Source organism: Myotis nattereri, assembly GCF_964212035.1.
Source record: "Myotis nattereri genome assembly, chromosome: 18".
Lineage (NCBI taxonomy): Eukaryota > Metazoa > Chordata > Mammalia > Chiroptera > Vespertilionidae > Myotis > Myotis nattereri.
Window position 1 is genome coordinate 32,596,811 of NC_138093.1, and position 23,622 is coordinate 32,620,432.

The 23,622-nt window shown below is 42.2% G+C and overlaps 1 protein-coding gene across 1 annotated transcript in view; it reads right to left on the reverse strand.

Moving 5' to 3' along the window:
* LOC308534729 (complement receptor type 1-like) overlaps window positions 1-23,622 on the reverse strand; it is a gene marked incomplete at both ends in the record, with an annotated part of 184,633 nt that overhangs the window by 133,266 nt on the left and 27,745 nt on the right. Inside the window, 4 exons of the mRNA XM_081113291.1 lie at window positions 4,683-4,880; window positions 5,689-5,774; window positions 11,934-12,036; window positions 13,455-13,520. Coding sequence (XP_080969417.1) covers window positions 4,683-4,880; window positions 5,689-5,774; window positions 11,934-12,036; window positions 13,455-13,520 — 453 coding nt within the window. The remainder of the gene's footprint in view (window positions 1-4,682; window positions 4,881-5,688; window positions 5,775-11,933; window positions 12,037-13,454; window positions 13,521-23,622) is intronic.

The following is a 23,622-nucleotide window of genomic DNA, read 5'->3' on the forward strand; positions in this document are numbered from 1 at the left end:
TTTGTCTTTTCACAATATCTCTTATCATTTACTTTGCTTATATAATTAATGTTAATGTCTCCATTTAAAGTATTATAAAAAGTTACAGCCCTAGCTGGTTTGGCTCGGTGGATAGAGTGTCGGCCTGGAGACTGAAGGGTCCAGGTTTGATTCTGGCCAAGGGCACATGCCCAGGTTGCAGGCTGAATCCCCAGTACGGAGCATGCAGGAGGCAGCCAATCAATGCTTCTCTCTCATCAATGATGTTTCTAAATCTTTCTCCCTCTCCCTATCTGAAGTCAAAAAAAATATATGTTTTTAAAAAGTATAAATTTATAGTCATCAGCATTCTTCTTCCTCTCCAGGAACATTTCCTGTGACAATATTCTGTGGTATTAATTGCAAATTTATCAGTAGTGTATCCTCAATATTAGCCTATGGATTCAATGTGATTCTACCTACATTTAAATGATACCGGAGAGCTTAATAAGTGATTTAGAGGTTATTCGGTAATGCTGAGAAATTTCTATATACTGGGGCCCATTTAGGAAATACTCAGGTAACATCATGGTGAAAGACTGCGAGTTTTCTCCTTAAGATCAGGAACAGGCCAGGATGAGCATGTTTGACATTTCTATGTAACATAACAGCAAAAGTTATAATCCGAGCAATTCGGCTAGAAAAGAAAGCATCCAATTTGGGAAGGAAGAGATAAAATCACCACTGTCCTAGACGACAGGTTTATGTAAGCAGAAAACGGTAGAGATTGCATACATACACATGCACACACTCACCTGCTGGAGCTGATAAATAAATATGGCAAAGTTGCAGTCTATGAAATCAACAAGTAAACATCAGTTGCATTTGTATATACTAACAATGAGCAAACCAAACAGGAAATGAAGAAAACAATGCTATCTACAATAGCATCAAAAAAGAGTAAAATACTGCCCTGACCGGTGGCTCAGTTGGAGTGTAGTGTCATACACCAAAAGGACAGGGCTCAGTCCTGGTCACGGCACATAATGTAGGTCTCGGGTTTGATCCCACAGGAGGTAGCTAATATCTCTCTCTCTCTCTCTCTCTCTCTCTCTCTCTCTCTCTCTCTCTCCCTCCCTCCTAACTCCCTCCCTTCCTTCTTCCCTTCCTCTCTCTCTATCTCCAACCCCTTCCCATCTCTTTCAAATCAATAAGCATATCCTTGATTGAAGATAAAAAAGAAATTAAATACTTAAAAAGAAGCTTAACCAAAGAGGTGAAACACTCTTACACTGGAAACTACAAAACATTGCTGATAGAAAAAGATGACATAAATAAATGAAAAGACATCCTGTGTTCATGCATTGGAAGATACCATATGGTTAAGATGTTGATATTACACAAAGCAACCTACAGATTACATGCAATCCCCATCACCATCTTGAATATGCTTTTTGTGGAAATAGAAAAATCCAACATATAATTCAGATGGAACCTCAAGGGACTAGGAGGAGCCAGGATAATCTTGAAATGAAAAGGTTGAGAGAACTCCCACTTTCGGCATTTAAAACTTACTCAAAAGCTACAATAATCAAACACAGTGCTACAGGCATAAATACAGACAGACCAATGCAAGAGAATACAGAGCTCACAAATTAACCTTTGCATATATGGTCAAATGGCTGTATGGAAGTGTGCTACAAACACTTATGTGGGAAGGGCAATCTTTTCAACAAATGGTTCTTTGAAAACTGAATATCTACATACAAAAGAATGAAGTTGAATCTTTATCTTACGTCATATACAAAAATGAACTCAAAGTGGATCAAAGAGCTAAAACATAAAACTCATTAAAAAAAAAACACAGAAGACAAGTTTCATGATGTTGGATTGACTATGATTTCTTGGGTGTGTCACCAAGAGCAAAGACAAGAACAACAACAAAAAATAGATAAATGATGGACTTCAGCAAAATTAAAAACTTTTTTCAATAGTCATTATAAATAGAGTGAAAAGGCAACACATAGAATAGGACGAAACATCTACAGATAATACACCTGATAAGGGATTAATATCCAAAACACAAAATGAACTCCTAAATTTAGTGACAGAAAAGAAACCCAAAATAAGTGTGCAAAGAACTTGCAGAAACATTTCCCCAGATGATATACACAAAACACCAATAAGCAAATGAAAATATGATCACTAGTTATCAAAAAATGAAAATAAAGCCACAGTGACATATTACTTTATACACATTAGGAAGCCTAGTATATAAAAAAACACACAACCATTGGTAAAGCGGTGGAGAAATTGGAATCTTCTTGGGTCACTGGCAGGAGTGTAAATGGTGCAGCTGCCATGGAAGACAGTGTGGCTGCTCCTCAAAAAGCAAACACGTAACCCAACGGCTCTACTCCTGGGTATGTAACCTCCAAATTGAAAACAGGCCTCAAACAGTTACTCAAATGTCAATTTTTAGAGAAGCATATTAGAATGGCCAAAAGTTGGAAACAAACCAAGTGTCTATCACCAGGTGAATGGATTTAAAAAAATTAAAAGAGGTGGTAACAACAGACAATGGAATATTACTCAAGTATAAAAAAAGAACAACCAATTTCTGATACCTGCTACAAGGTAGATGAACCTTGAAAACATTATGAAAAGTGAAATAAGCCAGAAGTGATCCCACTTCCATGAGGTACCTAAAATAGTCAAATATAGAGAAAACGACTAGCCATTGCCCTGGTTGGGGAAAGAGAGACATGGAGAGTTGTTGTTTAATGGGTACAGTGTTTCAGTTTTGGATATATAGAAGTTATGATTGCACAACCATATGAATATACTTAATGCCACTGAAATGTACACTGAAAATGGTTAAAATGATAAAAATAAAATACAATAAAAATTCATGTACAAAAATTAGCATAGAGAGTATATTAAACATTTCTGAAAAGGAAGTGTTCTGCCAGATATTAAAACATATTATTTTTAGTTTGACAGAAACTTCCACAACCTGGTGAAAATAAATAGACTTAATAGTACAAGTCTAGGAAGCACAGAAGTCCCAAACAAGAGGAACCCTTAGAGGCCCACACCAAGATACATCATAACTGCAATGCCAAAGGTTAAAGACAAAGAAGGAATCTTAAAAGCAGCAAGAGAAAAGCAGTTAGTTACCTACAAGGAAGCATGCATTTGACTGTCAGCTGATTTCACAACAGAAACTTGGCAGGCCAGAAGGCAGTGGCATGAAATATTCAAAGTGGTGAAAAGCAAGGTTCTACAATCAAGATTACTCTCTACCCCGCAAACTATCATTTAGAATTGAAGGTCAGAAAAAGTGCTGCCCAGAGAAAAAAAAGTAATAGAATTCATCACTACCAAAACAATATTACATGAAATGTTGAAGCATATTCTAGAAGAAGAAGAATACTAACAAAAACAACAACAAATACAAATACAATAAATACATATCTATCATCAATTGAAACTAAAAATCAAATTAAACGAATAAGAAAGCTAGTGAAAAAATTGAACTCATGAATAAAATAGCCCAGAGGTATCAAAACATGGAACAGACTCAGGAATCTCACAGGGAAGGGGGTAGGTGGGCAGGAAGAGATCAACCAAAGAATTTATATTCATACTTGGTGTCCCTCGGACTGGCCTGTAGGGATTGGGCCAAAACCGAGTCTCTGACATCACCCTAGGGGTACTGGATTGGAAGAGGGTGGTTTATCGTGTGATGCACCCCGGAATTGGGCTCCCTCCTCTATGGTTCCACATGCATCACCCAAGAACTGCAGCTGCCCAGTCACCAGAGCTCCTCAGCTCTTGCATTGAGTGTCTGCCCCCTGGTGGTCAGTGCACATCATAGCTACCAGATGGAGTGTTTGCCCCCTGGTGGTCAGTGCACATCATAGATACCAGATGGAGTGTCTTCTCCCTGGTGGTCATTGGGCATCATAGCTACCGGCAGGCTGGCTGGTCACTTAGGCTTTTATATATATAGATATACATTACCTATGGACACAAAAAATAGGGTGGTGAAAGACCGGGGTGGAGTGAAAACTGGGTGGATGGGGACAATGGAGGCAAAAAAGGGGGATATCTGTAATGCTCTCAACAATTAAGATTTAAAGAAAAAGAAAAGAAAAACTTTTTTATGCAAGTATGTGTTTTTTGATGCTCTCAAGCCAAAAACAACAATTTAATTCATGCATATACATAGTAATTAATAATGCATAAACAGCAATGCCAAGAACATGTGCGGTGAAGAGTAGGAAACTCTACAAGTAGAACTATTTTTTATTATTTGACACATAAACAATTAGATTAGAAACTATTTAACAGGGGGAACAAACAGATATGGATTTTTTTTGTTTGTTTTTTAAGTGTTGGCCAAAGTATCTAAAAGTTGGTAATCCCTAGCTGGTTTGGGTCAGTGGATAGAGCATCGACCCGTGGACTAAAGTGTCCCAGGTTCCATTCCAGTCAAGGGCACATGCCCGGGTTGTGGGCTCAATCCCCAGTAAAGGGTGTGAATTAGGCAGTCAATCAATGATCCTATCTCATCATTGATGTTTCTATCTCTCTCTCCCCTCTCCCTTCCTCTCTGAAATCAATAAAAATGTATTTAAAAAAACAAAAATAAAATAAACGTTCATAAATCTTTCCAAACTATTTACAAATAAGAGGGAAATAAATGGAAATGTTATTACCTTTACAATCAGGAGGCTCACTAGTCCATTCGTCCGGCCCAATACAAACAAGCGTGTTCTCTCCAACAAGTGTATAAATATCTGTTTCAGTCGAAGGATTACAAGTATAAATAACTGTTTCATTATATTCAAATCTTTCCTTGTGGCTATTGGTGAAGTCTCCATTTGGTATACTTATAGGTGGGTCACAATAAATCTCTTTAAAAGAGAAAAAAGAGGACAGGAAATGCAAAAGAGAAAGATTCAGATAGCATTAGTAAGGTCCTATGAACTGTATTCAATAAGTTCATTATCATGTGATATCTACACTCTATTTATAAATCCAATATTCATTTAAAACTTAGTTCCTATGAAAAAACGTATTATCCCAATTGAAATAAAAAATAGAAAAATAAAATTTTAGGATAAAACCCATTGTCTTAAATATGCATAGAAGATACCTGTGTGAAAGACTTGTGATGTCTGTAAGGCCATACTGATTTTTCTAATCGTGAGATGCTGGCAATTTAATGAGAAAATAAACTTACGACTTAGGAAAACTCAGTGCTAGTTGAGAAATGCTACATCCATTCCTGAATCTCAGGTAGGCCACGATTTTGTCTTTTCTCACTGTCATCCTTAGAGTGGACAGTGACATTTTCCAATGGCCTGAGACTGTCTGATGAGCCCCAGGATGAATGGGGAGCTCTTCCTTTAAGCCAGATACTGAAGAGATTAGGAAAACGTAAAGCAATGACACCCTTCCCACTGTTTTGGAAATGTTTGATCTTAGGACAAAAATATGCTGCATTTGTTAACATGTATTGAGATGACTGTTCTTAAAAATGAAGTAGGAAATAATTATTAAAAAAACTCTGCTTTAATCCCAAGGTAAAGAAGATCAGTAGCACTAACCCACCTGCAGAAAAGCTGTGTGGTGTCTTTGTTAATTGTAAAGCATACAGGGTTCCCAGGCCAAAAAGACTGAGAACTGCTGCTGTAAATTCTGAAGACAGAATGTCCTTACCTTCACATTTTGGTGGAGCACCACTCCAATGCACAGCATATCCAGACGCTACACATTTTCGAGTTTTTGATCCAATTAAGTAATAACTGAATGAGAAAAGATATGATGATTGTTTTCCTTACCACCTAACAGGAACACATAATAATGACAAAGTGTTTATACGGTTGTTTTTCTGCCCTACACTAGCGTCAGGGAGAAGTTTCTGAAGTGACAGGTATTGAATGTGTTCGCTGAATCTGCAATTTAATGAAATGGAGAGATTCTTCACATTGGCCTAGGCAGCGGTTCTCAACATGTGGGTCGTGAACAATGAAAATACATCCTGCCTATCAGATATTTACATTACAATTCATAACAGTAGCTAAATGACAGTTATGAAGGAGCAATGAAAATAATTTTATGGTTGGAGGCCACCACAACATGAGGAACTGTATTAAAGGGTCGTGGCATTAGGAAGGTTGAGAACCACTGGTAGAGCAAAGTGTCTAAATGAACCTGTCATGCCCTAGATGGTTTGACTCAGTGGATAGAGCATCGGCCTGTGGACGAAAGGGTCGTGGGTTCCATTCCAGTTAAGGGCATATGCCCAGGTTGCAGGCACGATCCTGGGGGCGTGCTGGAGGCAGCCATCAGTGATTCTTTATTATCATTGATGTTTCTATCTCTGTCTCCCTCTCTCATCCTCTCTGAAAACAATAAAAATATTCTTAAAAATAATAACAAATAAACAAACCTGTCTTGCCTGACAGTCTGGGGATTGCTAGCTCTAGCAGGCACAGCACAGTCACATCTATGTCCTTGCTCATGCCATTCTGCTCTGTCAGGACAACTACTGAGCAGAGAGATCTGGCCCAAGAGCTGACCTGACTGCATCTGAGTCCCAGCTCCAATACTGACTCGCTTGTTGAGCTAGGAAGAGACCCTGAATGTTTCCCTTTCTTAAATTCCTCCTCTGTGGAAAAGCATATAGGTTGTGGGGTTGCTTTAAGTAGTAGGTGAATTGGCATTTAGAACAGAGTGAGTGCTAGGAAGGTTTTGATGTTATGAATACTCTTCAGATTAGAGTATCTTCCTAGATAGAGCTCAGGGAGACCCCTCTGCGATGAAATCTCTGATGACTGTAATTCACAGAACTCTCTCCTCCTTCTGGACTCTCCTTAAAATGATCATGAATAAGTCTATTTCTGCGGTTCTTGGATCTCTCTCTCTCTCTCTCTCTCTCTCTCTCTCTCTCTATATATATATATATATATATATATATATACACACATATATATATGTATATAAATTCTCAATGAAGCTAAAACTTCTTTGAGAATAACCTATGTCAGCCATTTTCAACCTGTTTCATTTCATGGCACACATAACATAATTACTAAAATTCTGAGGCCCACCTAAATATATATAGTGTTGTCCGTCTGGCCAAAAAATGGTATAATTTTGATTTATTCACATGGGATGGCTATTATTGTATTGGCAGTAGCTATTTTTTCATTTGAAAATCTCAGAGAAAAGAGGTCAGTGTCCCAAGTAAATAGTCAGGTAGTGTAAGTTTTAAAAATTCTTGTGGCACACCAGTTGAAAATCTCTGGTCTATGTCCTAACCTTTTGGTACTCCACAAGGTGCCTAGCAGGCTCTCTCTCTCGAACTATTGATTGAATATTCTCACTTGATCAAGTTAAAATATAGTCAGTAAAACTGCCTGTTCATGCCTCCAGCTGACTTTTCCTCCAAGGCTAATTCATTGACTTATATTATAATGTAATAGGAGAGAATTCTGGGATGATGGCAGGGTAGGAAGCACCAAAAAATATGTCTTCTCAAATAGACAACCATTTCACTGCTAGGGTTTGCCTGATGTCACTGTTTTGAACTCTGATATCTGTTGAAGGCTTGCACTTTCCAGGAAATCCTTGGAAAGGTACAATGCAGGAATATTGGCCAATTTCAGCTGTTAGCACAGTGGCAGTTACCCATCCCACTCCCACAGCAGGCAGCTGTGCGTGTGTCCTTTAGGCAGCTTATAGGCAGCCTGAGGGACCAGGGTGTGCAGAAAAGACCATGTCCTTGGGGATCTGTGCTCTCATAATTGATTGCTGTTTATGATCACAGAGAGGCAGACAGAGGCTGGCAGCCATGTTGTCACGCCTCCCCTAAAGTTGCAAGACCCATCCTTCCAGGGGATTCACAGACCCAGAGAGCATCGCTCCAGCCTTCATTTTTCACTTTTCCCCTTTCAGGAGACTGACAATAAAAACTGTGAATTTATATAACAACTGCATATATGGGGATTGAAAGGGTGAATCAAGATAAGGGCTCTACTTTAGCAGGGGCTAATAAAAGAAAGCTCATTCTGCTAGCCTAAGCCTTGCACAAACATGCTCCCCTTAATTGGTTATTTTACAGAAACTAGAGGTCTGGTGCTTGAAATCATGCACAGGGTGAAGGGTATCCCTCAGCCCAGCCTGTACCCTCTCCAATCCAGGACCCCTTGGACATCCTGATCGCAATATGGGCCTGCTGGCTCCTAATGCGCTCACCTCCCTACCTGCCTGATCACCCCTAACCACCTTTGCCTCTCAGCCTGATACCCCAACTTTCCTCCGCTGCTGGCTTGGTTGCCCCTAACTGCCCTCCCCTGCCGGCCCGACGCCCCCAACTGCCCTCTCCTCATGGCCTAGACTCCACTTACTGTTCTCCCCTGCCAGCCCGGTCTCCCTAAACTTCCCTCCCCTGTTTGCCCCGTCGCCCGTAGCTGCCCTCTCCTGTTGGCCTGGTCACCCCTAACTGCCCTCCCCTGCCTTCCCTGTTGCCCCTAACTGCCCTCCACTGCTGGCCCTGTCGCCCCGAACTGCCTTCGCCTGCTGACCTCTGACTCAGCCCCTTCCACAGAGGTTTTTTCTGAAAGGACACCTGGAAGATGTCTGGTCTAATCAGCATATTACCCTTTTATTAATATGGATTTTTCAAGACCATAACCCCTACACAGAACCGTGAGAAAGGACATCTGGTGCCAGCAGATGGACAAAGGGCAAGGTCCTAAATACACTGGGGTACGGTCCTAATATCTGGGTCAAACTGAGCCTCATCTGCAGCTCTCCCTGAGCACACAAAACCCCTGCTTCCTCCCCAATTCACCGCTGACTTTCTCAAGTCAGACCACCTGCAACCAGGTGCCTGGAATAAATATTATTTTGATTACACTGAGCCCCGAGTCCGTTCTGTGTGACCGGGCCCAACCCTGAACCTTTCAGGGACAAGTAGAGGGAATGCGCATGCCCAGAAGAAGGCTCAGTTTACATGTCAGGCTGATCCTCAGCACAGAGACACACTTCAACAATCAAAAAACAAAACAATAACATAACACAATAAACCCTAGGAAATGGTGAGAATTTGATATTTAGAGTTACCTCATTACTAGAGGTAATTTGGCCAGTTCAACAAAAAATTATAAGGCATATAAAGTAATAGGAAAGTATGGCCCATTCAATGGAAAACATAAACCAACAAAAATTATTCCTGAAAAAGCCTGAGGGGACACGTACTAAAGACTTGGAAATAGTCAGCGAAGCTGCATGTCCATCTTTCGCAGGCCCTCTCGGGGACAGAGCTGCAGTTTCCAGTTCCATAGTCCCCTTTCCCTTCCTGAGGCAGCTGATGGCAGTTGCAGAGACGTGGGAATTTGTGAGCACCCTGATGGGCAAGACCATCCCTCTCCAGGTTGAGCCCAGTGATACCACTGAGAATGTCAAAGCCAAAATCCAGGAAAAGGAGGCTAAATAGTCAGCAGAGATCTCAACAGGAACTCGGGGGCCAGAAGACATTGAATAACAGACACAAATAAAAAGAAGCTCAGCCAAAAAATTGAGGGAAATATTAAGACTTTCCCAGAAATTAAAGTTAAGAGAATTTGTTACCACTATCATTCACCTACAAAAAAAAGCTCAAGGCTCTCCTAAAGTTCACTAGAGAGTATAATATTACCAACAGCCTTCCCTAGTGCTGGGGAATCTTGCCCATTAGCCAAGTTGGTATAGGGAGAGATTCTTACACTAAGCACACCAACAACTATAAATATGAAGGAACAGGGCACAAGTTTGCCAAAAGGTATCAAGAAAATTGGATAGAAAATAACTCCATAACTATATAAGAACTAAGGGCCTGAGCAAGAAAGAGGGGGTGGTGATGTTTGAGCTGGGAGTTCCTGGCAAGGGGGGGGCAGTTGCGGGGGGAACAGGCCAACAGGGGAGGGCAGTTGGGGGTGACCAGGCCGGCAGGAAAGAGCAGTTGGGGGTGTCTCGGCCGGCAGGGGAGGGCAGTTGGGGGCGATCGGGCCAGCAGGGGAGCAGTTAGGTGTCAATCAGGCTGACAGGAGAGCAGTTAGGGGCAATCAGGCTGGCAGGCCGAAGTGGTTAGGGGTAATCAGACAGGCAGGCAGTCAGGCAGGTGCGCAGTTAAGAGTCAGCAGTCCTGGTGTGACTGGGATGTCCGGTTGCCAGTTTAGGCCCGATACTTTTTTATATAGAAGTAGTGGGCCGGTGCACATGCACCAGGCCTCTAGTCCTATATAATAAAATATACAAATTGTCCTCTCAACTGGGAGTTCGACCAACAGTTCGACTGCTTGCTATGAGGTGTCGGTGACTCCACGTTGCTAGCGGGGGCAGTGGAGGCACTACCAGCTGAATGGACCCTGAGGAGGGCGGGACCACAGTGGCATAATGGAGCAGGCGAGTGGGTGGTGCCAGGGCAAGGTGAGTGTGAGTGAGGCCCAATTGCCCCACCAATTGCCCTGCAGATGGCAACCAGCAACGGCAGTCAGGGTGGGGCTGACGCCTGGCTCCTGGGCACTGATGGAGCCAGGTTGGGGCCCAATCACTCAGGTGGAGGGGGGCACACAGGACACGGGGGCCCAGGTGTTGCTCCGGGCCCAGAAGTCAGCTGAGACCTACCTTCTAAGCCAGGTGCTCACGCTTCCATTGCTGGCCAGGCATAGGGACTGCACCCGTGCATTAATTTCTGCACTGGGCCTCTAATAATAATGATAAACATTAATCCACCAAATAACACACCTTCATAATACATGAAGCAAAAGCTGACAAAACTGTAGAGAGAAATACACATTTCTAAGCAACAGGCATTTCTCCAGTAATAGTTGGAGGCTTCAATATCCCACTCACAATAATGGATAGTACAACAGACTGAAGATAAGTAAGGAAATAGAGGACTTCAACAACACAATCAACTAGATCTCACAGACATAGAGCACCATAGAACAGAATATACATTCTCTTCAAATGCACATGGGACATCTTCCACGATAGACCATATGATGAGCCACAAATTAATATTAACCAATCAATAGGTATAATAAGATAGATATGATACAAAGTATCTTCTCTGACCACAATGGGATAAAGTTGTGAAACAAAACCCTTCACGGCCCGATTTTCTCAAGGAATGGGTTTACTGACTAGCCATATGGCCACCAGCAAAACCAGGTCAGGGGCATAAAGTCTAAACCAGCAGCAACAGGGAGATGAAGGCAAGCATTTCCGCCATCCTGGTTTAATGGGGTTCTTTTACAGCCTTGAGTAGAAAGATGTAAGTTATTTTGAAGGAATTCACATTCGTTATAGATAAGGGGGCAGAAGAAGGGAAAGTGGGCTAGTTCTGGGATAGGTGCATAGATGGAAGGAAGAAGCGTTTGCTGCTTTTGGACAGTTTGCTGGACAGTCTGAAACATTCCTGTGGAAACAGGATGCGGTGAAATCTGGTGGTCAGCTGGCCCTTATTGAAGAACAGCTACACTACTAGCTCTTACATTAACGCGAATCTGAAGTACCTCCGGAAGTTCATTCAAAGTTTCAACACACATTTCATTAGTTTCTGCCTTTGGCTTTGGTTAAGTGATGAACTCTCTGTCTCACTTTCCCACCCTTCTTCCTATTGTAATTTAATTTAGGACCATGTCACCATGATTACTACATTTTTAATGACTATGATAGGCTAATTGTTACTTATCATATGATACAATTTTGCTTTCCTTCAAGTTAAATGTCTTTCTATTCATTGCACACCTTTTCAGTCTCCATAAAAAACGAAGGGTTGATTGGCTGTAAGTACAACTTTGTCCATAGAAAGCAAGATGAAATCAACATTATGGAAAAGGTTAAGAAGAGAACCAAACCAAAAATGGAACCAGCAATGTTTACCTTATTCTTCCAAGGAGCAACTTACTTACCCCTCATCACAAGTAAACTGAACTTCTGAGTCAAACGAGGACGTTCCATTAATGTAGAATACATTGCCATGTGAAGGGTCTGGTAGCTGTGAACATGACATTACTAAAAAAAAATTTCAAATATGTTGTTTTATACCAATGTCATAATAGATTTGAATCAAAATAAAAACTCTACACTGTGCTATTAAACTGGTGGAAATACTTTCTTATTTATTGTTATTGCATTTCTTGGGGTGACATTGGTTAATAAGGTTATATAGGTTTCAGTGTACACATCTATGACACATGATCTGTATATTTTATTTGGGTGTGTGCCCACCACCCAAAGTCAAGTCATCTTCCACATAAACTTGGTCCCCTTTACTCATTACTACCCCTGCCACCACCCACCCTTCCCTTTGGTAATCACCAAACTGTTTCTGTGTCTATGAGTTCCAGTTTTACGTACATCTGGTCCTTAACTTATTTTCACTGACTTATTTCACTTTCCAAAATATCCTCAAGCTCCATCCACGTTGTCGCTAATGGCCAAATGTAACCCATTGTACGCCATAAGCGTCTGTAGACGCACGTTGCGGACCTTCCCCCCATGCCACATGTGTCTATAAAGAAAAAAAAATGATCTTCCTATGTGGTAGCCCTGACCATCTTTAAAATCATTTTTCATGAGAATTTTCAGCTGAAAATATTCAAGAACACCCGAATTGTGAGTAATATATTTATTTTTATAATATTCATTGCAAATTAATTTTTTAAATTAAATTCAAAATAGCGTGCTTTGTGGGGATGGTTTTCGTTTTGGACGCTTGGTAGTTAACTGGTTAGATTCACATTTACCCAGAGAATGAATGGCCAAATTAAAAATTTCCTGGAGAACTTCAAAGCCTGAAAAAATATCTTGCTACCTAAAATCTATATCCATCTTGAGAAAACCATCATGGTAATAGTAGAATATGTAGTCTAAAATGTATGAAAACCTTTAGAACAATAAAAATAAAAATTTTGTGTACTTACATGTACAACCCTCCTGTAGAGGAGGATTATATTTGCCATCAGACTGACAATAAGTAATGATGCTTTGCATGAAAACAATAGGCTTGTATCCTGGGAAACACTCATATTCTACTGGGAACCCAGCAATGACAGAGCCTCCAAAATTTAACTTGGTTTTCATAGTGTGGAATTTCGGTGGCTCGGGACAGAAAATTTGGCCTGAGAGAATAAGAACATGAAAGTAAGTATTTTCTTTTCCACCAGCCACAGATTATGGTCTGGCAGCAGGCAGGTTGTACAAGATAATTGGAAGGCCCTTGGTGAGATTTTAAACAACTGTGCCAGGCTTTTACCAGATGATGAGCTGTGCTTGCTTTAAATAATATTTTATAAGCTTTGATTTATTTGGGATTAACCTGAATATTCTTTCAACAGTAAATTGAAGAGAGAGCACCAATGTTTTTGGTTTAGAAATTTATTTATAGATATGTGCCCTTCCCATTTTTTCTGAGTTTATTCCACACTCACCTCCCCCTGAGAAGACTTCTATAGTATAGCACCCTCCATTAGAGTACTCTTCCACAGTTTGAAACGCTAGAAGAGCACCAAACCAGAAATGGAACTAGCAACATTCCCCTCATTCCTCTAAGGAGCACCTTAGCCCTCGTTACAAACATGGTGAGAATGTGAACCCATCGGTAGTTCCGTTAACGTGGGCTACTTTGCCACTTAGGGCTTCTGCTGGCTGTAGACATGGCTTTTCTACAAGATGATGGTGACTTGTCACTTCAGGCTCAGTCTCCTCTCAGGAGGCACGTTCCGAGAGGTCAGGGATCATATGCCTTCTTTTCCTACTACACTCTGTGCCCCCTGCGTGCTCAAGACATGCCATGGCAAGTGCTGAGTCTTAAATAAGCACCATGGGTTTCACAGGTCAAAATAAAGGTGATAAAGTGTTTTAAAATGTAAGACTTCATGTCATATGTTCCATATCAGTGAACTGAGCATTTTATAAGTGAATAGGTGTCAATTCAATGTCAACATTTATAACTTTAACATTGCTTTCAATGTAATTTATTCTTTTTTCACTGATGAATGGATCATGCTTGGCCACAAAAGTTCTCTGAGGTAGCTGTTTACGCTGTGTTACTATATTGCTATGCTGTTAGAATTTTTCGTTTCTGGATTTTTTGGTAGTTTTTTTCTTCCTAGAATAGTATCATTTCTACTTTAGCCATTTCCCTTCCTTTTAATTATCCGTGGGCTTGAAAATCTAACAGATCTGAAAGAATTAGTATGTGAAATCATGTGGTGGAGACACATCAAGTAAAGTCCTGAAGGGCTAAAAGCATGCAGAGGTCCCTCCTATAAGATTAAGGATCTAAGAAAGGAGCTAGGTCTATGCTGATCCCTGAGAAACCTCTCTTTTCTTATGCCAAGGATTGGTCTTATGTCAAATTGATGTAAACTATAATATATATATATATATATATATATATATATATATATATATATATATATATATTACTATCAAATAACAAAAAAAAATATGTGACTCTTTTTAAGTTAAATGTATGGGGCAATATTGGTTAATAGGATATGTAAATTTCAGGTTTCACAACGTTGTAATAGGACATCTGTATACTCTACTGTGAAGTGTAGTCTCCTGCCCTCACCTCCCTTTATCCTCTTCCCCACCACCCCTTCCTTCTGGTACCCACCATTGGTGAGTTGTTCTGTTTCTTTGCTTTTTCCATTTGTTGCTTTTCGGTTTCTATCCCACATGAGTGAAACCACAGCTTTTGTCCTTTCCTGGCTGACTTCCTCAGCAGAACCCTCTCAAGTTGCAAATGGCCATATTTAATCATGTTATAGCTGAGTAGTATTCCATGGTATACTAGAGTCCCCAATGCACGAAATTTATGCAAGGGTAGGGCTTCCTTCTTCTGGCCGCCAGGCTACCCTCTGGCCTCTGGCACCCAGGCCCCCGGCTTCCCTCTGGCTGCTGGCACCTGGACTTCCCCCAACTGCTGGCAGCCAGACCTTTCCCTGCCTGCACCTGCCTTGGCCTGGCACTGCCTGCGTCTGCTGCAACCCCTCCTTCCTCCTTGATCATCCTGCTGGGCTGGCCTGTGGCCTGGGCCTGCCTTTGTGTGGTGATCATGGGGCAATGGCTGAGCCTCCCCGATCAATGGCATCACACGTGCCTTTTCTTGCCGGGTGCCAGTGCCTGTCCTAGTGTGGTCCTCTGATAGTCAGTCGTTCTGTTGTTCAGCAGTTTGGTCAATTTGCATATTATGCTTTTATTATTATAGACTAGAAGCCTAATGCACGAAATTCATTCAAGGGGCTTGGCCCTCACAGACCTGGCTGCTTCGGCACTTGCAACCTTGGCTTCATCCAGAAGGTCATATGTTCGATCATTCTGCTGTTCAGTCTAATTAGCGTATTTGCTCTTTGTTATATAGGATATGTACCACTTCCTCTTTATCCAATCACCCATTGAAGGACACTTAGGTTGTTTCCATGTCTTAGCTATCATGAATAATGCTGCAATCAACATCGCCTCCCATATATCTAGATAAGTGTTTTAAAATTTTGGGGATAGATACCCTGAAGAAGGATTGCTGGTCCATACGTAAGCTCTATTCTTAACTTTTTGATGAACCTCCATACTTGTTTCTATAATGGCCGCATGTTGCTTATGTTCATGTGTGTTCGTGTGGAGCAGACAAAGAGTGAAATAAGGATCATGAAAATAGGAATGGCTTGTTATTGGTCACCAGTATGTCCCCAGAACCAGCACAGGGCCTGGCACATACAAGGCAAATCTTTATTGAATGAATTCCCACAAGGAGAGACTATAGCATACCATCTCTATATAATAGCATCCTAAAAATCACTTGGGTATAGAAACACACACGCATATAACAACAGTTGGAAATACACCTTAATATTCAATGGTTGTCCTTTGATCACATACATTTTATACAGTGAGCATATATATATATATATATATATATTGATTGCATTCTGTGTAACATGAGTCAAAGGTAGTGGATGGCCTTCAGCCCTTCAGCTTCAGTTTATGAGCTATAGGGGAAAAACCTACTGATATTACTTATCGTTCATATCTTATGACTCATTTCTCACTAGGTTTGGCTACCAGGTTGCTTCTAATCTCCCCTCAAATGGGACCCAAGCTAATAAAAAAAGAAAAAGACTGCACACATAACATTTGGGAATAGCATAGGGTATTATTTATACTGGATGGGATTAGGACTGTGTCTCCAGGCTTAAAACAAGCAACAGCCTGGAGAGCAATACCAATATGGTTTGGGGGCAACAAGCAGCCTGTTACCTTTTTGTACAAAAAGCACTGCCTGTCTTTCCCAATCCTTCTAAACCCCAGGCCCTGGAGCTCGCTCTCACTTAAGGGCTCTCTGGGTAACTCGTGCTCCCCAAACCCCATACAAAGCAAGCAGTGAGCTTCCTTGCCCCACACCCTGCACCCCTGGCCTGGACCCTTCTATAAAGCATATGCCTGGTAACACCCGGCCCAGGCTCCCCCAGCCCAACCCAGTGGGCGCAGCACCCCACTCACCAAGGCTTCACTAAGCCCAGGGGGCACAGGGCAAAGCCTCCCCACGGGGCCAGCATTGGCCCAAACAACAGCCCACACACTGGGCACTGAGGAGCAGGCCGCACCTTCACACCTGGGCAGGGCTTCCCATCTCCTTTCGTTAATTGACAGTATTACACATGTCCTCCATTTCCCCACCCCTTTGCCCTCATCCACTCAGCCCCGGCCCACTCCTGGCCTTCCCCACATTGTCCATGCCCATGGGTTATGCAAATATGCATACATGGTCTTTGGTTAATCTCTGACATCTTGATTAGCTCAGTCCACAAACACCTGCAGGCTTTTGCTAGGGACACAGCTTAGCCCCCAGCAAACACTGACTGCACCCAGGGCTCTGCAAGGCTCTGTACCTACCACCTAACAACCCTCCCTGCAGGCCTCTGAAGTCCAGCCTCACTTCTGGTCCCCCACAGAACAAACCGCAGGATCTGTGGCTAATGCTTCTCCCCTAAACCCGCATCACCTGGTCCACAAGCCCTGAGCCTCCTCCCCCACACACCAAGCAAAGTTCCCTTTGCCCTCCGCTCCTGTAGACCAGCTCCCCTACCCGCTCTAGTTTCCCTCCAGAGCTGACACCCTTTCCCTTCCCTACCTGAGCATGTGGGTACCAGGAGCTCTAGGGCCAGCACTAGGATCCCCAGGAAGCCCCAAGAAAAGGGACTCTCCAGGCGGCGGGAAGATGTCCTGAGCGGCTCGTAGGAGGCCCTCATGTCCCAGACATCAGGGGAGAAACCCCAAGGACAGTGAGTATTTGCTCTTTGAGTGCAGGTACCAGACGCAACAATCCCCAGACTCATGAAGTGTCCAGGGCTTTATTTTGAGTGGGCGTGGCCCTGACCATGAAGTCAGGGAAGGGCGGGGCCAATGGCGGCCTGCAAGGCGGGGCCTAGGCCCCAGGGCTGTGCTTCAACCCTAGAGAGGGTGATATCCTGTGTGAAATCTCTAACCTGGTAATTCTTGACCTGAGGTGTTGGGCCAGGCCTCACTGAGGAGCAGGCATATAGTTTCAGGGGGTACTGGGAACACTAGTGTGTCCATAATTTGGGGAGCTTAAGAGGTTTCTTTTTTAAAACACAAGAAAAGTTGTATTTTAGGTTTATTCTAATGGGGCAGCTTCATTCTACTTTCTGATCAGATTCATCCAAGGAGCCTTTTCAGAGTGATGCTTAGCTGCAACCCTTACAGGTTCTGCCTTAACTCTTCCAGCAATGGGATCTGGGCATTGCTTTTTGCTGTTGTTTTTTATTTTAACTCATCCCAGTGATTCTGCAGCCGTGGGCAAACTACAGCCCGCGGGCCGGATCCAGCCCATTTGAAATGAATAAAACTAAAAAAAAAAAAGACCGTACCCTTTTAGGTAATGATGTTTACTTTGAATTTATATTAGTTCACACAAACTCTCCATCCATGCTTTTGTTCCAGCCCTCCGGTCCAGTTTAAGAACCCATTGTGGCCCTTGAGTCAAAAAGTTTGCCCACCCCTATATGTGTAGCCTGGGTTGAGAACCACTTGTCTGTGGCTTTGCTGCTAAAAGGCATTGGTGGCTGCTTTCCTGCGGCTGCGGTAACAAATCACAGCAGATTGGGCGTCGCAGTGTCTTCGGGTCACTATAAAAATTACTACAGCCTGGGCAACCGGTGAGCCACAGTTCCTCACAGTTCTGGAGGCTGGGAGGCCCAAGATCGAGGCCCTGGCAGTGTCGGCATCTAGTGAGAGCCAGCTTTGTGGTTCATGAACAGGGCCTTCTAGCTGTAAGTTACCATGGCAGAGGGCTGAGGGACTTTCTTGGGATTCTTTTATAGGGACACGAATCCCATTCATGAAGCCTGAGCCCCCATGACCTAGTAACCTCCCTGTGGCCCCTAGAGATTAGGATTTAACACAGGAATGTTGGAGGAACACAAACATTCACACAGTGTCTCAAGACAACACACATTTATTCTTTTTGTTCTGGAGGTCATAACTCTGAAATCAGTTTCACTGGGTGGAAAGGAAGGTATTGGTAGGGACTGGGAGAGAATCAGTTCCTTGCCTTTTCCAGCTTCTGGAGCTGCATTCTTTGTTTTTTGGCTCCTGCCTCCATCCTCCATCTAGCAGCATTTTGCTTGAGTGGTCACATCACCTTGTGCTGTAGTCACATCTCCCTCTGCCTTCCTATTGGAAGGAGATTGTGATTACATTTAGGGCCCCACCTGGATAATCTGGGGTAGTTCCCCATCCAAAGTCTCATCTTTGAAGACTCTTTGCCATGCAGGTGACATCACTGGTCCCAGGTGTCAGTCCCCTGTTATCTGTGAGGCCATGATACAGGAGCCTACCACAACTGCAGAATGTGGGCTCACAGGAATGCAACCACATGGCCCCACCTGAGACCCGTGTGAATCAGAATCTGCATTTTATCAAGATCAACCTGTGATTCACCCACACACTAAAATGGGAGAAGCCTCTAGTAATATGGCATCTTATCCAAATACTCTCAGTAGAGGCCCGGTGCATGAAATTTATGCATGGGGGGAGGAGGCCTCTCCTTAGCCCAGCCTGCACCCTCTCCAAATACGGGACCCCTCAGGGTATGTCTGACTGCCGGTTTAGGCCCAATACTATCCAGGACTGCTGGCTCCTAACTGCTCACCTGCCGGCCTGCTAATCTCCCCTTACTGGCCCCCTTGCCAGCCTGATCACCCCTAACTGCCTCTACCTGCTGACGTGGTCGCCCCCAACTACCCCCAGCCAACCTGTTTGCCCCAACTGACTCCCACTGGCCTGGTTGCCCCTAACTGGCCCCCTCTCTGGCCTAGTCACCCCCAACTAACCCCCTGCTGGCCTGGTTACCCCTCATTGCTCCCCCCTGCCGGCCTGGTCACCCTATGCAGCCTGCTGCTCAGTTGTTTGATTGTCCCTCACTAACCCACCTGCCAGCCTGCTTGCCTCACTGGCCTGTTCAGTCATCCATTCGGTTGTTTCAGATGTGATGGCCCCTGGCTTTTTATATATAGAGATAATCGAGGCCCATGTAAAATGCAGATAAAGGAGTATTTTCCTAGGAGCCTTTTCAGGTGGTAGTAGATGATCAATGACCAATCATTTCCCGTACACTATAAATAAGTGCTCATCTAAATATCAGTAGATTACATCCAGCAGGTGTGTCATTGGTTGAGCATTGACCTATGAACCAGGAAGTTTCTAGGTGTTCAATTCCCAGCCAATCAATGATTATCTCTCATCACTGATGTTTCTACCTCTCTCTTCTCCTCTCCCTTTCTCTCTGAAATCAATAAAAATACATATGAAATTAAAAAAAAATCAGTAGATTACAGAATTGAAGCCATATGCCCTAACCTAAATCCCAGGATAAGCAGAGCTGTTGCTTGTTTCTGATATTCACTACAAGGCTTTCCACTGCAACACACAATAATTCAATTTTTTAAGCTACATAAAGTAATAAAACCACAATTGGCTCCACATGCTAACATGAGTGTTACTACCCCTCTGCAGGTTTTCTTGATCCAGGGTGGGTAACTTCCTCAATGTGACCTGTACTCATAGCTATTTGTTCACCTTCTGCTGGTATGGAAATGAGAGAGGGAAAAATACTTCACAGACAACAGACCCCAGTATTCATAAGGGACAGTTTAGCCTTTTATAATGTTAATTTCACAAAAGGAAACCAGAAAAGAGTTGTTAACACCACATTCGAAGTGACATTATAAAGTAATGAAAGTAATGACAAACTTCTGAATAAAGACAATTTTAAAGGCTAACGAAGGGATTGTCAAATGGTCTAACCATCCACACGAGGGCAGCAGTATTATGATTTACAAAAAGGACAGCTTTGCCTGGCTGGTGTGGCTCAGCCATTGACAGTCCACCCAGGAACCAGGAGGTCACTGCTTTGATTCCAGGTCAGGGCACATACAGGGATGGAGGGCTCAATGCCCAATAGAAAGTGTGCAGGAGGCAGCCAATGGTGATGTTTCACTCTTATCAATGTTTCCATCTCCCTATCTTTTCCCTTTCCTCTATTTATAAAAAATCAATAAAAACTGTTGTTGTTTTTAAAGGACAGCTTCATATCAGTGTTACCTTTCATGGATGAGACTGGAAAGATGAAAACAATGTAGGTTAGAACAAAAATGGGTGCACTCATTCAATTTTGCATGATTTCAGGAAGTCAGCACACCAGGTGAATCCTGCTCTTCAGTTCACATATGCAAATTCTTAAAACATGTAGAAATCTTCATTCTGAGTTACAACACTAGCTGTCAGACACTACTAAATTTTAAATACCAAAGTTACCTATTTTCTCTAAACCTACAATCTACTTTAACAGTGCAAATAAAAATTCCTCCTCTCCCAGGACTTTTTAGCACTTGTGCAGAAGACTTGTATTGTTAATCACCTTGCATGTTCTCTCAGTATATTTTATGCCCATATAAATTATAAAAAGTAACCTTACGTTGAAGCCAAATAAAATTTGATAAAATGCTTTATTTATCCTCAAGCTATTTTCTTTCAGTGTTGCTATTAGAAGGATTGTTTCTTGTATTTTTAAACCACAGATAACCTTGTTTGGTTAAGCAGGCAACAAGTCCTCTGGTGCCGTGTCACATATAGAAATTTTTTGATATTTGCAATCATAGTAAAACAAAGATTTGTATTTTTGATATTTATTTTACATAATTAAATGCCATTTAACAAAGAAAAATCAACCAAAAAAATGAGTTCGTGTGTCACCTCTGACACGTGTGTCATAGGTTCGCCATCACTGGTCTAAGGTCTTAAAGTCTCATCTCAAGACCCCATGCTTTTTATTAACACAACTTGTCCTGAGGCGAGGCAGAGATATACACTTCAAAGGGTATACACAAGCATTGTCAGAATAGGGGAATTAGCCTATGGCTGTTCAGGTGTTTGGCCAGTAGGAGGCAATAAACATGTAAATTAAGATGCCCTTTTGCTGTCTGGCAGCCAACCAATTATCCCTTTTCAGGTTTGGGGAAATACCATTGCCACTCCAGATGAGTCAGTCCTGCTGAACATGCCGGAATTGGTTTCCGGCAACACTTGTATCTTGTCTTTATCAGACATTCTAACAAGTGTGAGGTTGTACCTGATTGTGGTTTTGATTTGGGTTTTCCTTATAACTAGTGATGTTGAGCATCTTTTAATAATTGGGTGGCCATCTGTATATCTTCCTTGGATAATTGTCTATTCAGGTCTTCTGCCCATTTTCTAATCAGATTTTGTTGCTATTGTTGAACTGTATGAGTTTTTTACGTATTTTGAAAATTAGCCCCTTATCAGAGGCAATTTTTACAAATATTTCTTCACTTTTTTCATGTTGTTTTTGTTAGTCCTTACTCGAGAATACATTTTCCATTGATTTTTAGACAGATGGGAAGGGATGGAGCCAGGGGAAGAGAATGAGAGAGAGAGAGAGAAACATGGATCTGAGAGAGACATAATTGGTTGTCTCCTCCATGTTCCACGACCAGGGCTGGGAATCCAATCTGCAACCCAAATACATGCCCTTGACCAGGAATCAAACCAATGACACTTCAGTGTGTGGGCTCTAGGGTGGCAGTGGCAAGTAAAGTCACTTTTTCTGCATCTATTAAAATAACCATATGATTTTCACCATAGGTTTTATTGATGTGATGAATCACATGCATTGTTTTGCAGATGTTGAATCATCCTTGCATCCTTGATAAAAACCACACTTGATCATGGTAAGTTATCTTTTTAATGTATGCTGACTTTCATTTGCTGAAATTTTGTTGAGAGTTTTGGTATCTACGTTCATCAGGGAGATTGGCCTCTAATCCTCTTTTTGGAAGTGTCTCTGTCAGGTTTTGGTTATCAGACTAATGCTGACCTCGTAGCATAAGTTTGGAAGTGTTCCTTCCTTTACAACAGGGGTCCTCAAACTTTTTAAACAGGGGGCCAGTTCACTGTCCCTCAGACCGTTGGAGGGCCGGACTATAGTTTTAAAAAAAAAAAAACAACTATGAACAAATTCCTATGCACACTGCACATATCTTATTTTGAAGTAAAAAAACAAATATTTTCGGCGGGCCACATTGTGGCCCGCGGGCCGTAGTTTGAGGACCCCTGCTTTACAATGTTTAGAAATAGTTTCAGAAGAATAGGTACTAATTCTTTAAATATTTGGTTGATTCACCTTTGAGGCTGTCTGCCCTAGTGCTTCAGTTCCTTGTTAGGGCTTTTATTTATGCTTTATTTCATTGCTAGTAATTGGACTATTCAGATTCTCTGTTTCTTCCTGTTTTAGTCATGAAAGCAAGTATGTTTCAAGAAAGTCATTTTTTCCTAGATTATCCGATTTGTAGGCATATTATTGTACATAGTATTCTTTAGTGATCCTTTGTATTTCTGTGTTGTCAACTGCAATGTCTCCTCTTTCAATTCTGATTTTATTTTGTGTCCTCTCTCTTTTCACATTATGATTATTGGTAAAGATCTGTCAATGTCATTTATCCTTTCAAAGGACCACCTCTTAGTTTCACTGAACTTTTCTATTATTTTACTATTTTCTGTTTCATTTATTTCCATTCTGATCTTTATTATTTCCTTCCATTTAATTACTTAGGATTTTGTTTGCTCCTCTCTCTAGTTCTTTTAGACATACATTAGATTGTTTATTTGGGATCATTCCTGCTTCTTGATGAAGGCTGGTATAGCTATAAACTTTTATATCTGCTTTTGCTGTATCTCATAATTTTGTAAGGTTTTGTTTTTCATTTTCATCTCTCTCAAGGAAACTGATACCAGTATGATTTGATGTCACTCAGCAGCCTGTTACCTTTTTGTACAAAAAGCACTGCGTGTCCTTCCCAATCCTTCTAAACCCCAGGCCCTGGAGCTCACTCTCACTTAAGGGCTCTCTGGGTAACATGCGCTCCCCAAACCCCATACAAAGCAAGCAGTGAGCTTCCTTGCCCCACACTCTGCACCCCTGGCCTGGACCCTTCTGTAAAGCATATGCCTGGTAACACCCGGCCCAGGCTCCCCCAGCCCAACCCAGTGGGCGCA